At 49.0% G+C, this 16311-nt stretch overlaps 1 protein-coding gene across 2 annotated transcripts in view; it reads left to right on the plus strand.

The window, feature by feature from the left end:
- The window catches only part of KIF22 (kinesin family member 22), a 19231-nt gene continuing 2920 nt past the window's right edge, over window positions 1-16311 (plus strand). The window contains 9 exon segments of one of the 2 annotated variants that reach the window (NM_001243019.1): window positions 1-93; window positions 9395-9590; window positions 11795-11922; window positions 12008-12162; window positions 12374-12583; window positions 12665-12895; window positions 13033-13186; window positions 13311-13446; window positions 15646-15814. In NM_001243019.1, coding sequence (NP_001229948.1) covers window positions 39-93; window positions 9395-9590; window positions 11795-11922; window positions 12008-12162; window positions 12374-12583; window positions 12665-12895; window positions 13033-13186; window positions 13311-13446; window positions 15646-15814 — 1434 coding nt within the window. In that variant the 5' untranslated portion in view covers window positions 1-38. 2 annotated transcript variants of the gene reach the window in all.

Here is a 16311-nt window from a genome sequence, read left to right on the forward strand (position 1 = left end):
AAATTCGAACAGAGAGGCGGGCCCAAGGAGGGAGTGGAATGGACGCGGGGCTCCCGGCGCGGAGGCGACGCGAGATGGCGGCGGCGACCTCGGGTACTCGAGCCTGGGCAGGGCGGGGTGCCAGAGTCTGGAGCTTTGTGGGGCGACGCGTCCCAGTCGGGTCCGGGCCCCGCGAGTAGTCCGGGAGACGCCGGAATGGCGCGGCAGCGGGGAGGGGAAAGTGGGAGTGTGGAAGTCTCAGGCTGGTGCCTTCTCACTGTTTCCTGCTCTCGGCGCGGATCAATAGACCGGGGTTGAGACCCAGTTCCGGTGCACTTTTGAGCCTAGCGCCTTTTTCCTCAGGGAGCTTTAGTTTTGTCTGTGAAGTGGGGACAGTGACCCATCTGAGAAGATTACATGAGTAAGCGAGCGAAAAATAGCTACTACTCCAACTGTAAGGACAAAAGAAAGGGAGCTGGATGCGTCTTTGGGGAAAGAGCCCGTGTGTGACATGTTGTTTGGGTGCGGGGAGATCCCTCAGAGAGGCAAGAGTTTCAGACAGGCTGCAGCTGGGTGTGAATTGTTGGCATAAGATGTGCTGAGATCACCGAAAAGGGAAAGAAGGGGTTGTTTCCTTTCCCTCCAGCCGTGGAAGTCAGTACTCTTTTTAGGGTTGGGAAGGCTTTTAGGACATTCAGAATCTTGCTCTCTGCTCTCTTCTTGTAGACTGAATTCTGGTTAGTGATTATAGCGGGTACCACGGATATTTGAGTCTCTTACTGTTTGTCAGGCCCCGTGGAGAAACAAACCTATTTAGTAGAATGTCAAACACATGTTGCAGCCTTGCTTGGTGCCAGGCACAGCTGGAAACACTTTATGCTGATGAATTATTTAATCTCCTCAATGCGGTGAGGTGGGTCTGTTACTGCCTTGTGTTTTTGGTTTTTTTTTTACTTTTTTTTTATTACTCAAATGAATTTATCACATCTGTAGTTGTATAATGATCATAACAATCTGATTTCACAGGATTTCCATCCCACAGCCCAAGCACATCCCCCCACCCCCCAAACTGTCTCCTCCAGAGACCATACGTTTTTCAATGTCTGTGCGTCAGCATCTGTTCTGCAAAGAAGTTCAGTCTGTCCTTTTTTCAGATTCCACATGTCAGTGAAAGCATTTGATGTTGGTGTCTCATTGTATGGCTGACTTCACTTAGCATGATAGTTTCTAGGTCCATCTATGTTGCTAAAAATGCCGGTATTTCATTCTTTTTAATGGCTGAGTCATATTCCATTGTGTATATGTACCACATCTTGATCCACTCCTCTGTCGATGGACATTTAGGTTGTTTCCATGTCTTGGCTATTGTAAATGGTGCTGCAATGAACATCGGAGTCCATGTGTCTTTGGGAGTCGTGGTTTTCTCTGGATAGATGCCCAGGAGTGAGATTGCTGGATCAAATGGTAGTTCCATGTTTAGTTTTCTGAGGAATCTCCATACTGCTTTCCACCGTGGTTGCACCAATTTACAATCCCACCAACAGTGTACTAGGGTTCCTTTTTCTCCACACCCTCTCCAGCACTTATTGTTTGTAGACGTTTTGAGGATGGCCATTCTGGCTGGTGTAAGGTGGTACCTCAGAGTGGTTTTGATTTGCATTTCTCTAATAATGAGTGATGTTGAACATCTTTGCATGTGTTTCTCGGCCATCTGTATGTCTTCTCTGAAGAACTGTCTGTTTAGATCTTCTGCCCATTTTTGGATGGGGTTGTTTGTTTTTTGGTATGGAGCTGCAGAAGTTGTTTGTAAATTTTGGAGATCAATTCCTTGTCAGTTGATTCACTTGCAAAGATTTTCTCCCATTCTGTGGGTTGTCTTTTCATTTTGTTTAGGGTTTCCTTTGCTGTGCAGAAACTTTTAAGTTTGATTGGGCCCCATTTGTTTATTTTTGTTTTTATTGTCAATACTCTAAGAGGTGGATCTGAGAAGATGTTGCTGTCTTTTACGTCAGAGAGTGTTTGGCCTATGTTTTCCTCTAAGAGTTTTATAGTGTCTGGTCTTATATCTAGGTCTTTAATCCATTTGGAGTTTATTTTTGTGTATGGTGTCAGGGGAGTGTTCTCATTTCATTCTTTTCCATGCGGCTGTCCAGTTTTCCCAGCACCACTTATTGAACAAGCTGTCCTTTCTCCATTGTCTATCCTTGCCTCCTTTGTCATAGATTAGTTGGCTGTAGGTGCGTGTTACTGTCTTGTTTTACAGATGAAGAAACTGAGCCATAGATGAGTTTAAAATCTTGCTTAGGGAGCCCCCACTGTGGATTAGTGGTAATGAACCTGATTAGTATCCATGAGGACGTGGGCTTGTGGGTTTGATCCCTGGCCTCGCTCAGTGGGTTAGGGATCCTGCGTTGCCAGAAGCTGTGGTGTAGGTCGAAGATGCTGCTTGGATCCTGCGTTGCTGTGGCTCTGGTGTAGGCCAGCAGCTACAGCTCCAATTGGACCCCTGGCCTGGAACTTCCATATGCCGCACGTGCAGCCCTATAAAAGCAAAAAGCAAAAAAAAAACCAAAAAAGCAAAAAACTTGCTCAAAGTTGGGAGTTTCCACTGTGGCGCAGCAGGATCAAGGTTGTCTTTGCAGCAGCTCCGGCTGCTTCAGAGCAACAGGTTCGATCACCCGCCTGTGCAGTGGGTTAAGGATCCAGCATTGTTGCACCTGTGGCTATGATTCCATCCCTGGCCTGGGAACTTACATATGACACTGGGCTGCCAAAAAAAAAAAGGGCAAAAAAAACCTTGCTTAACGTTAACACACAAACCCAACTGGTATCCATGAGTACGCGGCTTCGATCCCTGGCCTCGCTCAGTGGGTTAAGGGTCTGGCGTTGCCGTGAGCTGTGGTGTAGGCCTCCAGCTGTAGCTCTGATTCGAGCCCTAGCCTGGGAACTTTCATATGCCCTGGGTGCAGCCCTAAAAAACAAAACAAAAAAAATTATGCCCAGCACATGATATTTACTCTGTCTGAGCACAACCTCCCCTCACCCTTCCAAGATCTACTGTGTCTGGTACATAGTAGTTTTCATAAAAATGCTTGAATATAGAGTTCCCGTTGTGGCTTAGTGGTAATGAACCTGACTATATCCATGAGGATGCAGGTTCGATCCCTGGCCTTGCTCAGTGGGTTAAGGATCTTGCGTTGCTGCGAGCTGTGGTGTAGGTTGAAGATGTGGCTTGGATCCCATGTTGCTGTGACTGTGGTGTAGGCCAGCAGCTGCAGCTCCAATTTGACCCCTAGCCTGGGAACCTCCATATGCTGCAGGTGCAGCCCTAAAAAGACCAAGAAATGAGAATAAAAATTACTTGAATGAATATTGTCACTTCCCTAGAGAAGCTTATAGTCTGTTTCAGTAGATAGTCATGTAAATATATTGAAAAGCAATAAGAGATATGTATAAGCTGCTATAGGGAGTGCAGAATCTAAGATAAACCCTTGGTTATTCTAGGAAGACTACATTAGGGAAATGAGAGTTGAGGTGAATTTCAAAGGTTGGCGTTTGCCAGGCCTTGGTGGGACCAAAAGACCACCAAATGATCGATTTATTTATGAGGTAAAAAGAGGCCAAAGACGCTCTCTTTGGCACAATTTCCTCATCAGTAAAAGAAAAAAGCTGAGTGGAAGTTGGGAATTATGGGAGAGGGGAAAATTAAAAGAAATCAGTGCTAGCTTCACCCGACCTCAAAGTTGCTTTCATGATGAAAGGGGCAGACTCTTGGACTGTCGGCAGCTGTGTGCCTGTGCCTCTCTTTCCCTGGACTCTGAGCTTTGGAGCATGAGTGCCAATGTTCTATGTTCGGTCCTTCATCAAATCTTAGTTTGTTCAGCAAATACTCTCTAAGAGCCTACTCTGTGCCAGATATTGGGAATGTAAAGGTGGGCCCAGTAAGACTTATTTTCACTGAGTTCATAGTTAAATGGAGAAGGCAGACACATAGGCAGTTATGGTGAAGTGTCATGAGTGCTTGGAGAGGCTCACCTAACAGAGCCTTTGGGGCAGTCATTTTACAAGGGAAGGGTTTTTGTTTGTTTGTTTGTTTTTGCCTTTTTGAGGGCAGCACCCGCAGCACATGGAGGTACCTAGGGTAGAGGGCAGTTGGAGCCACAGCCACAGCCACACCAGATTCAAGCTGCCTCTGCGACCTACACCACAGCTTTTGGCAACGCCAGATCCTTAACTCACTGAGTGAAGCCAGGGATCGAACCCGAAACCTCATGGTTCCTGGTCAGATTCGTTTCCACTGCAGCACGACGGGAACTCCTACAAGGGCAGGTTTTTAAGAGGAAGTAAGATGTAAGGGTTTACCTCAGTCCCTGGAGGCAGGGAGGTAAGAAGATACCCCAGGGAGAGGATAGCGGGTGCGAAGCCCCACAGATGCGAGAGAACTTAGCCTGTTGCAGAAACTGAAGGAAATGCATCACAGGGAGAGAATGATTTGGAAGGAAGTGAAACAAGGAGACCAGTTGGGATGCTCTCTCTCTCTCGAGATGATGATGATGGCCTTGGCGAAGATTGTGCAGTGAGGACGGGGAGGAGTGGACTCATTAAAAAAGTAGAATCGACAGATGTTAATAAAAGCCCAATGTGGGAAACGAGAGAGAAGAAATTAAGACAGACTTTCCCATCTTTGGTTCCATTTATTTATGTTAGCACAGAAGGAAGATGGAGTTGCAGACAGATGGGGAAGGGATTCTGTTTAAGATGAGTTTAGAGTTCTCTTGTGGCGCATCGGATTAAGGATCTGGCGTTGTCACTGTAGTGGCTTGGGTTCAGTCCCTGGCCTGAAGTTCCAAATGCCAGAAATAAATAAATAAATAAAATATGGTTGGAATTTGAATTACTTGAACCGCGTAAGAGGAGATATCAGGGCAGCAGCAAGGAATGTGGATCCAATGCTCAGGAGAGAGCTCTGGTGGGGGGTGTGTGTGTCAATTAGAAGTCCTCAGATTTGAGGTGGTAATTGAAGCCAAGAGAGCCGGTGACGGTGACCATGAAATTAATTACGAGTGGTTCTCAACTGGGGGCAGTTTTGTTCCCCATGGGGCCACCTGTGATGTCTGGGGATATTTTGGGTGGTTACAATGCTGTTCTAAGCACTTCTACATAAATTACCTTATTTACTGCCTTAACTACCCAACAAGTAGTTATTTTTATTTATTCCCAACTTTATAGGTGGGGAAATTGAGGCACAGGAATAGAAAGTCATTCCCAGGGTGGGGGCAGGGGAAATGCTGCTACTGGTATAGTGTTTAGCACAAACTCCTTTGTGTTAAACTTCCTGCAATGTACAGGACAGCCCCACCACAAAGACATATCCAGCCCCAAATATCAATAGGACAGAAACTGAGCAACCCTGATCTAGAGAGAGGACACGGGGAGCCTAGGAACCACATTTAAGGCTGGCAGAAGCTGAGAAGTGAATAGAGGGCTGGTGGGGACCTGGAAGCTTACAAAAAATTATACTTCATTAAGGAAAGCAGATCAAGGGTGTTGAATACTTCTGGGAAGTCAAACAGGATGGGGACTGAGCTTGTCTTTTGGACTTAGCAGTAAGGAGGTCATTAAGTGACCCTACTGAATGGTGTGGGCAGAAGTGAGCTGCTGCCTTGAAGGGCCTGTGTAAGGGGAGAGAGAATGTAATGATGACAGTAACAACAGCTGACCCATGCTGAGTACTTACTGCTGGTACTGTGCTAAACATTATATGTACATTATTTCTTTTGACTCATAGCGGTATGAGGGTAGATACTGTTATTTTTATAAAAAGAAACTGAGGCTGGAAGAGGTTCGGAAACCTTCCCAAGGTCACACAGCTACTAAGTGGAATTTGTCTCCAAGGCCCATGGGGATACAAAGATGAAGGGGTTGAGAAGGCCCAGAGAGTCACATAATGAACTTTGGAGTTAGCCCTTCATTTGAAGCTCAGTCCGTGGGCAAGCCAGCAAACCTATCTGTACTGAGGTTTCCTCACTGGGAAAATGGGGGAAGATAAAATAAAACCCTTACTAATGTAGCATTGAGAACTATGTCTAGATACTTACATTGCAACACAACAATGGGAGGAAAAAGTATGTATACATGTATATGTAACTTGGTCCCCGTGCTGTACAGTGGGAAAAAAATAAAATCAGATTTTTTAATAGGAAAAAAAAAAACAAAACACCTTACTGAGCTTTTACCAAGTACAATGCTGTTCTAAGCACTTCTACATAAATTACCTTATCTACTGCCTTAACTACCCAACAAGTAGTTATTTTTATTTATTCCCAACTTTATAGGTGGGGAAATTGAGGCACAGGAATAGAAAGTCATTCCCAGGTTATTTAGTTAGTTGTAGGTATCAGAGCTGGGATTTGAGTCCAGACCATCTTCCCTTGACTTTTTTCTTTTTTTTTTTTTTTTTTGTCTTTTTGCCATTTTTCTTGGGCTGCTCCCGCGGCATATGGAGGTTCCCAGGCTAGGGGTCCAATCGGAGCTGTATCCACTGGCCTATGCCAGAGCCACAGCAACGTGGGATCCGAGCCGCGTCTGCAACCTACACCACAGCTCACGGCAACGCCGGATCCTTAACCCACTGAGCAAGGGCAGGGACCGAACCCGCAACCTCATGGTTCCTAGTCGGATTCGTTAACCACTGCGCCACGACGGGAACTCCCCCTTGACTTTTTTCTAATCTTGAATTACTACCAACCTACTATGTACTAGTTTCTCTGTTGACATTTTACATGTTACTTCTTTTCATCCTCATTAAGCTCCAGGCCCACCCCACCCCAAGGAAAGTGGGGCACATGGATGTTAAGTCCCTTGCCCAGAGTCACACGCTAATATATGTTAGAGCTGGAATTGAAATGCAGCTCTGTTTAACCAGAGTCTCTACTCTCTGCATCACCAGACTTCCCCTTCACCCTGTACCATCACTGAACTTCCTTAAGTCCTTCCATAGCTGCCGTCTTTCTCTGTTCTCACACACTCACAAACCCCTGGGAAAGACGGGCAAGGAGAGGCTCCTGCACACATTCTTGATAAAAGTCAGTCAGCGTCCTTGCTTCTTAGTTTTCTTATCCGCACAGGTGCCCCTGCAGGTTTCTACTTACTTGCTCCTGACTTTCTGGATTGCTGGGAGGGTCAAATGAAAGCTAGATGCCTGAGTGCTTTGGAAACCTTAAAGTGAGAAATGGTGTTATTGGCTTCATTTGTCCCATGAAGGAACAGAGGCCCAGTTTTTGGAACAGCCATCAGCTTGTGGTTATACCTTACTTATGCGTAAGAGTCTTCCCAGGGGTAGTCTGTCCACCTTTTTGTCCTGCTGTCTCTGTGTTGGCCACATATACCAGCCTCTTGCCTTATATGAGGCCTCTGGTCCCCACAACCAGCTGCTACCACCAGCACAAACAAGAGAGTCAGAGATACTGAGAACTTTCCCATTTGGTCATGATAGGTAATACAGCATCCTCATTGAAAGCAGGGTTTTGGAGGTGATGAGATGGAGGGGTGAATTCTGCTGTTAGCCAAGGGCTGTAGTGTAGTATCCTCCAGGGTAAAATAGAGTAATACCCTCCTCATAAAGCTTCAGCTCATTCAATCCTCACAGAAATAGAGGTATCCCCCGACTTTTTAAAAAAGTTTTATCTTAACTGCATTTTCTGATGATAAAAATAATTCATAATCTCCCTTCCCTCCAAATGATTGAGATTTAATTATGGGAAGCAAACTAAACAGAAAGCTTACAATAGAGAAGGACTGACTGTCAGTGCCTTTTACAAACCGAGCTAGGACAGAAAGGGACTGGGGGCTGCCTCTTAACCTTATCCCTCCCAAAGATGTCCACAGTGTCATCATTATTATTTTAATGCACGCATTACAGCCTTACGGATCTGGGTAATATAGAACATAAACCCACATACTCCCCCATCAAGAGAAAACCATCAAGGGAGTTCCCATTGTGGTTCAGTTGGTTAAGAACCCAACTAGTATCCATGAGGATGTGGGCTGGATCCCTGGCCTTGCTCAGTGGGTTAAGGATCCAGTGTTGCCGCTGCAGCATAAGTTGCAGGTGCAGCTCGGATCTGGTGTTGCTGTGGCACAGGCTGGCAGCTGCAGATCCAATTTGATTTGACTCTAGCTGGGGGACTTCCATATGCCATGGATGCGGCCCTAAAAAGAAAAAAAGAGAAAACCACTATTAACAGTTCGGGGCATGTGTATGTGTGTCTGTACTTATTTGTATGTATTATAAACTGCAGGTGAGAAATAGAGACACAGAAAAGTCAGGCAGTTCATTGACTGGTTTTTGATGGGGGCACATGTCAACTCTCAATCCCAGAACAACCCGTGAGGTCCTGGTCTGCTCTACCTTGACAGTTTAATTGTGTCACAGCAGCAGCAGCAGCAGCAGCAGCAGCATAAGCAGCATAGCATCACCCCAGAGTTGCTAGAAATACAGAGTCGTAGGCGTCACTCCAGGGAATGAAGCCAAATCCCTATTTTAACTAGATCTTCCAGGTTATTTGTGTACACGTTGCAGTCTGCATCCCACTGGGCCTACTTATAGAGCAGGGTAGGAACTGAGGCCAGGCTTGGGGACACCCACAGCATGGCCAGGATGGAAAGCGCTTTCCCCCAAATGAGCTGTGGCCCCCGCCCTCCCAATGGTATCCCAGGCCCCAGCTCCAGGCCTCCTTCCCTGCCCTGTTGTTAAGGTTACAGGGGTCTCTGGTCCATTTTGATGCTGGGGTTTTGTTCTGCTTCTAGGCTCTACTTATAGGTCTTTTGAGGAGCAAAAAGCAAACAGGCAAAATGTAGGTTATGGTACAAGATAAAGTAATAGCCTCATGGCCGCAGGCACAAAACACTGAGGTGCTGGGAAGAGTAGCTGCACCACTGAGCATCTTCATTGGTAAAATGGGACTAACAGAACAGACTAATGTGCCTCTCAGGGACAGCCTGAAGATTAAAGCGTGCCTAGAGGTAGTCGGTGCTTCGTAAATGTTAATGTTTGCTAAGTACTGGATCTGGTTCCCAGTCCCGGCCTGTGTATAATCTTTCTCCGCCAACCCCCCACCACATTGCCTGAGACCCTGTATTTGATTCATCTTTTTCTTTCGTCTGCCCTTCTGTGCTCACCCCACTGACAGAACCCACACAGAGTCCTGCTTCACCAGTTCTCCAAGGGGGTGGCGCTTTCACACCCCCGAGCTCTTGCCCATGCCTTTCCTTCTGCCTGGAAAGCTTGGCAGTGACCCTGCTCGTCCTAAAGGGGTCAGCTAAATTAACTACCTCCTCCTCTGAGACTCCTACCCTTACCTCTCAGCAAAGCTTCCACCCTACTTATGCCGAAAACTTGTCTTCTTTCTTCCAGGAGCCGGTCGCTGTCGGCTTAGCAAGGTGGGAGCCGGCCGGCGCCCGCCTCCGGCTCGAGTGAGGGTAGCTGTGCGACTGCGGCCATTTGTGGATGGAACAGCTGGAGAAAATGATCCCCCCTGTGTACGGGGCCTGGACAGCTGTTCGCTAGAGATTGCCAACTGGAGGAACCACCAGGAGACTCTCAAATACCAGTAAGCTTCAGGCCCCTCTCCCTTCTGTCCCTCTCTCTCCTAGGCCCGCTCACACCATCCCCTGCCCGGGTCGTTCTCAGACCCTCCTCCTCAGGATCCTCCTTCCTCAGCACAGCTTTGTTTGCCACACCTTCGCTTATTCATTCAGGACATGTTCAGGGGTGTCTACTGTGATGGGTCCTCTGTGGGATACTGTGGGCAAAGACTGGAGGCTGAATCAGACACACTTTATTGTTCCTAATCCTACGGGGGGCAATAGGCACAAATGGAGAAGGTGCAGCAAAGCTGAGCAGGGGAGCCCCATCTTGGGTCTTAGGGAGGTGTAGGAAGGGCTGGGGGAACAGACCAGCTAGCTAACCCAGACAGTCGGAGAAGTCCACCCAGGTTTGGGGACAGAACTCAAAAGGGCAGCTCCTTTTTTTTTTTGGCGGCCCTGCGGCATATGGAGTTCCCAGGCCAGGGATCAGATCCAAACTGCAGTAGTGACCTGAGCTAACAATGTCAGATCCTTAACCCACTGCTGGGCTGGGGATCAAACCTGTGTCCCAGTGCTCCCAAGACACCACTGATCCTATTGCACCACAGTGGGATCTCCGAGAGCAGCTACTTTAAAATTCCCTTGGAGGTTTAAAGTTCAGGCTCCTTGGCCTATCCTTCTAGGCCAGGGGATGGCAAACTACGGTTCACAGGTCAAATCTGCCAGGAGTCTTTTTGTAAATAAGGCCTTGTTGGAACACAGCCACACTCATTTATTTACATATTGTCTAAGGCTGCTTTCCACTGACTACAATGGCAGAGTTGAGTAGTTGTGAAAGGAACCTTTGTCCATGGAGCCCAAAATATTTACTCTCTGGCTCTCTATGGGAAAGTTTGCCAATTCTGTTCTAGGTCCTTGATGATTTGGCCTCAGTTTCTTTCCAGCCTCATCCTCCAACACCTGCTACACTCCACTAACATTGATGCCTGCCACGACCTCTGCCACAGCTTCTTCATCAGAAGGCAGTGCTACAGTGCGTGGACTACATGCGGGTTGAGTCTCATCTAGTCATAAGCCGCAGGGGTTCCCATTGTGGCGCAGCGGAAATGAATCCAACTAGTATCCATGATGATGCGGGTTCGCTCCCTGGCCTTGCTCAGTGGGTTAAGGATCTGGGATTGCTGTGAGCTGTGGTGTAGGTTACAGACATGGCTTGGATCCGATGTGGCTGTGGCTGTGGCGTAGGCCAGTGGCTACAGCTCCGATTTGACCCCTAGCCTGGGAACTTCCACATGCTACATGTCCGGCCCTAAAAAGACAAAAAAAAAGTGGGGGGGGGGAGGTGGGTGCAGCATCTTTTCTTAACTCTGTTACAGTGTGTAAATACCAGTATGTATATTCACTGTGGTGTGAAAAAGATTGGGAAGCCTTTGTCTTTGCTACAGTCTCTTATGTGCTTCCCCCCCCCCCGCCCTCCCCGTCCCCTTCAGCTGCACCTGTGGCATGCAAAAGTTCCCAGGCCAGGGACTGAATCCTTGCTACAGCAGTAACCAGACACAGCAGTGACAGTGTCAGATCCTTAACTGGTTGAGCCACCAGGGAACTCCCTGTGTGTTCTTCTTTTTTCTTTTTTGGTCTTTTTAGGGCCACACCCACAGCATATAGAAGTTCCCAGGCTAGGTGTCAAATCAGAGCTGTAGCTGCCGGCCTACACCACAGGCACAGCAACTCGGGACCCAAGCTGTGTCTGCAACCTACACCACAGCTCATGCCGTATCCTTAACTCACTAAGAGAGGCTAGGGATTAAACCCACATCCTCATGGATACTAGTCGGGTTCGTTATTGCTGAGCTATGACGGGAACTCCTCTGTGTGCTATTCTTGATACTTAGAATATCTTTCTCTTCTCTCTCTGGCAAAGTCCTCCCTCCCGAGGCAGGATCAGTTATTCCTTCTAGTGCCCTCTCATCTTCGTTTCATGAATCACAGCAAAGTATGGGTGCCTATCTGTCTTGACTAGCAGACTGCACAACTCCACAGAGCAGGGACGTCACCTCTGTTTCTACACCGATACAGAGACTGGGATGGAACAGGTGCTCAGTTGGTGCTTTCTTAGGTTTTTGCGCAAGAAAAAGGGTGGAGACGCTTAAATCCGAGCCACTTTTATCCCCTAGGTCTGGATGAGAATGGAACCTGCACTAATTCCCTTCTTTCTTCCTGCCTGCAGGTTTGATGCCTTCTATGGGGAGAGGAGTTCTCAGCAGGACGTCTATGGAGGATCAGTGCAGCCCATCCTGAGGCACTTGCTGGAAGGGCAGAATGCCAGTGTGCTTGCCTATGGGCCCACAGGGGCAGGTGAGCAAGCCTGATACAGCCAGGGGTCAGAAAGGACTCGGGAGTCAGGAGGAAAATCTCACACCTCTTTCCACTCCTTCCCCAGGGAAGACGCACACAATGCTGGGCAGCCCAGAGCAACCTGGGGTGATCCCCCGCGCTCTCATGGACCTCCTGCAGCTCACAAGGGAGGAGGGTGCTGAGGGCCGGCCATGGGCTCTCTCTGTCACTATGTCCTACTTAGAGATCTACCAGGAAAAGGTGAGGCTCTTTTCTGATCGAGGAAGGAAGAGACAAAGGGTTAAATCAGACTTAGTTGTAGAACCTGCAGCTCTGCTCTAGCAAGGAGGTGTAAGATCTGGAAAGACAGACATCAGGGTAGCAGATGGCACAACTCTGACGTTCCAGCAGAGAAAGAGGAGACTCATCCCCAGGAAGTAAGCAGCCTGTAACTGGAGAATTGCTCAAACAGGTTTTGGACCTCTTGGAACCTTCATCAGGAGACCTGGTAATCCGAGAAGACTGCCGAGGCAACATCCTGATTCCAGGCCTCACACAGAAGCCCATCACTAGCTTCGCTGATTTTGAGCAGCACTTCCTACCAGCCAGTCGGAATCGGACTGTAGGAGCCACCCGGCTCAATCAGCGCTCTTCCCGCAGTCACGCCGTGCTCCTGGTCAAGGCGAGGCCCGCTGTCCAGGGTGAGGACCTGGGGAAGCCCCGGAGCCTGAGCTAATCTGAGGCCCTTGCTTTTATCCCTCAGGTGGATCAGCGGGAACGGCTGGCTCCATTTCGACAGCGAGAGGGGAAACTCTACCTGATCGACTTGGCCGGCTCAGAGGACAACCGGCGCACAGGCAACAAGGGCCTGCGGCTGAAGGAGAGCGGAGCCATCAACGCCTCCCTCTTTGTACTGGGCAAGGTGGTGGATGCGCTGAACCAGGGCCTCCCTCGTGTGCCCTACCGGGACAGCAAGCTCACTCGCCTCTTACAGGTCAGGCCTCCCATCTCGGGCAAAAGGGGCTAGGGGACGGGCTTCTCAGACCTGCCAGGGTGTTGGAGAACGGTGGTCCTGGCAGAGGATGGGGGGGTCATCTGACCCACCCATCCAGCCCCATCCCCATCCCTCAGGACTCTCTGGGTGGCTCAGCCCACAGCATCCTCATCGCCAACATTGCCCCTGAGAGACGCTTCTACCTAGACACGGTCTCTGCACTCAACTTTGCAGCCAGATCCAAGGAGGTGATCAACCGGCCTTTTACCAATGAGCGCTTACAGCTTCATGGTGAGGACCGGGACCGGGAGGAGTGGAAAGGCTGAGTTTGGACAATTGGGGAATTTGCCGAACTCACCAAGATCAGCATAGAGGCTGACACCCCCTCTCCCTCCACCTCACCATCTTCCCCTAGTCTTGGCACCTATTAAACTGTCTCAGAAAGAACTGCTAGGCCCATCAGAGGCAAAGAGAGCCCGAGGCCCGGAGGAAGAGGAAAGTGGAAGTCCTGAACCCCCAGCAGCTCCAGCCTCTGCCTTCCAGAAACTCAGGTGAGCAGAGAGGGAGGGTTCTTATGTAGATTCCCCTTATGTCTGGATTGGGTGTGCAGTAGCAGTGGGTTTAGCCTGTAAGATCCTTGAGCTGTGAACTTGGGCTTCCACCGGATTCACCCCAAATCCTACTTTATTGAATTCACTGAAGTGCTAAGATCTCCAGCCTTGATGCTGCTGCCAGAGGCCCTAAGGAGGCCTCCAGGCACTCCTCCCCCCACCTCCCCCCCACCATCCTGCTTTCCATTTTCCAACTCCTTTAGGCAGTCAACAAAAATCTCATATTTTGCCACCAGTATTCCAAGGATGAGCACTTTTGCTTCTGGCTCAAGGAGTAAATGAGGATCAGGTCTTTCAGGTCCCAAGGATGAAGAGAAATGTCTCGCTGAGATTCAGTCTGTGTGTTAAGAGTCCAGCCTTTCTGTGACCTTCCATGGGTTTAGTTGCCGTCCTAACTTTTCCCTGCTTCCACCCTCAATCCAATCAAAACATCTATTTTCTTTTTTCTTTTTTAATGGCTGCACCCGTGGCATATTGAAGTTCCCCAGGCCAGGGATTGAATCCTAGCTGCAGCTTCTACCTACGCTCTTGTGGCGACACTGGATCCTTTAACCCACTGCACCTGGCCAGGGATCGAACCTGCACCTTCACAGTGACCCCAGCCACTGCAGTAGGATTCTTAACCCACTGCACCATAGTGGGAACTCCCCAAACAAAGCCTCTAAATTAAGTCATTTCTGTGTGTGGCCTCCCCAGTTCTGACAGCCCCACCTCATGGCCCAGCAGCCACTAATATTCAGGCCCCCCCATGTTTAGTGGTCTTGCTTTCTATGTCTGGCCACTTGGCCCTCCCTAACTCCAAAGAACGAGTTGCAGTTTGAACTCTGCCATCTTTCTACTCCTAGCCCACATAGAGCCTCTCTAAATTGTATAAGTTTGAAGACTACTGAACAGAGGTGACCTGAGGAGGCCAAGGATTAGTGCTTATGCTGCCTCGGGGGCTATAGTAGTTAAGGATGGCATACACAAAAAGATGCCTGGTGGAGTTCCCCTTGTGGTGCAGCAGTTAAGAAACCCGACTAGTATCCATGAGGACTTGGGTTCTATCCTTGGTCTCACTCAATGTGTTAAGGATCCAGCATTGCCATGAGCTGTGGTGTAGGTTGCAGATGTGGCTCAGATCCCGTGTTGCTGTGGCTGTGAGCGTAGGCTGGCAGGTGCAGCTCTGATTGTACCCCTACCCTGGGAACCTCCATATACTCCATGGGTGCAGCCCTAAAAAAGCCAAAAAAAAAAAAAAAAAAAGGTGCCTAGGTTCTTGTGTTCACTGACAACCTTAGCTTGTGATCTTGTCTTTCTCATGCCATTTATTGGCAGTCCCCTCTCCCATGTATCCAAATTCGGAGAAGCACACACACCCACGCATCTATGTTACCTGTGAACAGGCAAGGTCTCTGCCAGAAAGGCTCAGAGATGGGGCACATCAGACCTGGACAACCCCTGACGCCGGGGCTCACGGTTTAGCCGAGGAAGCAAGCTGGGAATCAGTATGTGATGCAAGGTTGACAGCAGACAGTAAGGAAGGTGGACCCTCCTGTTCTGTGAGATCCAGCAAGGAAGAAAGACCTTCATCTACATTTTCTGATCCTGCTCCTCTTGGCACTTGCTCACAAAGAACAGAGCAGTCTCTGTCCTGGAGGAGCTAGTTCACAGTGTAGGAAAGAAGATACACAGTCAAGCTGGGCATCAGGGGAAAGGTGGCTGACGTTGATAATCGAGGTCAGATGTGAGGGGGATTCCAGACAGAAGGACCGGATGTGAGGCATTACCATGCTCGGATTAAGGCAGGCCACTGTTTGAAGAGGGCTTTCCTGCTGCCCACAGGAGGGAGGCTTGGCATTTGAGATCTTCAGGGGCTTTGAAAGCCCTGTTGAAGATGACCTCCTCGGTGAAGCTTTCACCGATTCCTCCTCCACATGCACAGGCGCACGGCCCTTGCTGACACCTAATCAATCACAGTCAGACAGTGAGCGCCACTGCACCCAGAGAGTCTGGATGACTTGTTCAGGCTTGCCCAGCAAGTTAACACTAGGGTTCTGGAACCATAGCGTATACCATGTTAAGGCATGATGAGGAGAATCCTGCTGCTACAGAGGGCAGTAAAGAGAGGAGGGTGAGGAGTCAACTTTGTCTGCTCAGCCCCCTGCAGAAGCTGAGTAGCATGGACCCAGCTATGCTGGAGCGCCTCCTGAGCTTGGACCGTCTGCTGGGCTCCCAGGGGAGCCAGGGGACCCCTCTGCTGAGCACCCCGAAGCGAGAGCGGATGGTGCTCATGAAGACAGTGGAGGAGAAGGACTTGGAAATTGAGGTAAGTGTTGGGGGTTGGGGCTGGGACTCCTCCTGGCCTTGAGAAGCAATCTGAGGATCTTCAGGTAGGGAAGGACACTGAAAAGCTGGACCAGCACCCTGTTTTTACCCAACACTGGAATCCTTTCGTTCTTGAATGTCCTTCGCATGGCTGAACTTTGAAAAATAATTGAGATCAGATGTGAGGAGACGAGAGGGCAAAAAATTCCAGGTAAAAGAAACAGATGCAAGACACTGCCATTCCCTAAAACTCAGTTCACATTAAGTTAGGACTCTGCTTGAACAATCCTTCAGTATTTCCCAAAGAGGCTGATTCCACCGCTAGGCAGCCTTGATCATTAGAAAGCTCTTAATTACATCAGGCTCCACTGTCTCCTGGTAGTTTCTCCCAATGGTCCTCACCCAGCCCCTTTAGGGCCTCAGAGCCCTGCACACTCGCATCCCTAATCCGCTGCCCTTCAAACTGCCCCAAAGTTGGTTCTGGGTCCTATCTCTCCC

Source organism: Sus scrofa, chromosome 3 (genome assembly GCF_054392235.1).
Source record: "Sus scrofa isolate SSC_HxYL_T2T_F1_AM1 chromosome 3, Sscrofa_HxYL_maternal_Yorkshire_Landrace_v2.0, whole genome shotgun sequence".
In the NCBI taxonomy this organism is placed as follows: domain Eukaryota; kingdom Metazoa; phylum Chordata; class Mammalia; order Artiodactyla; family Suidae; genus Sus; species Sus scrofa.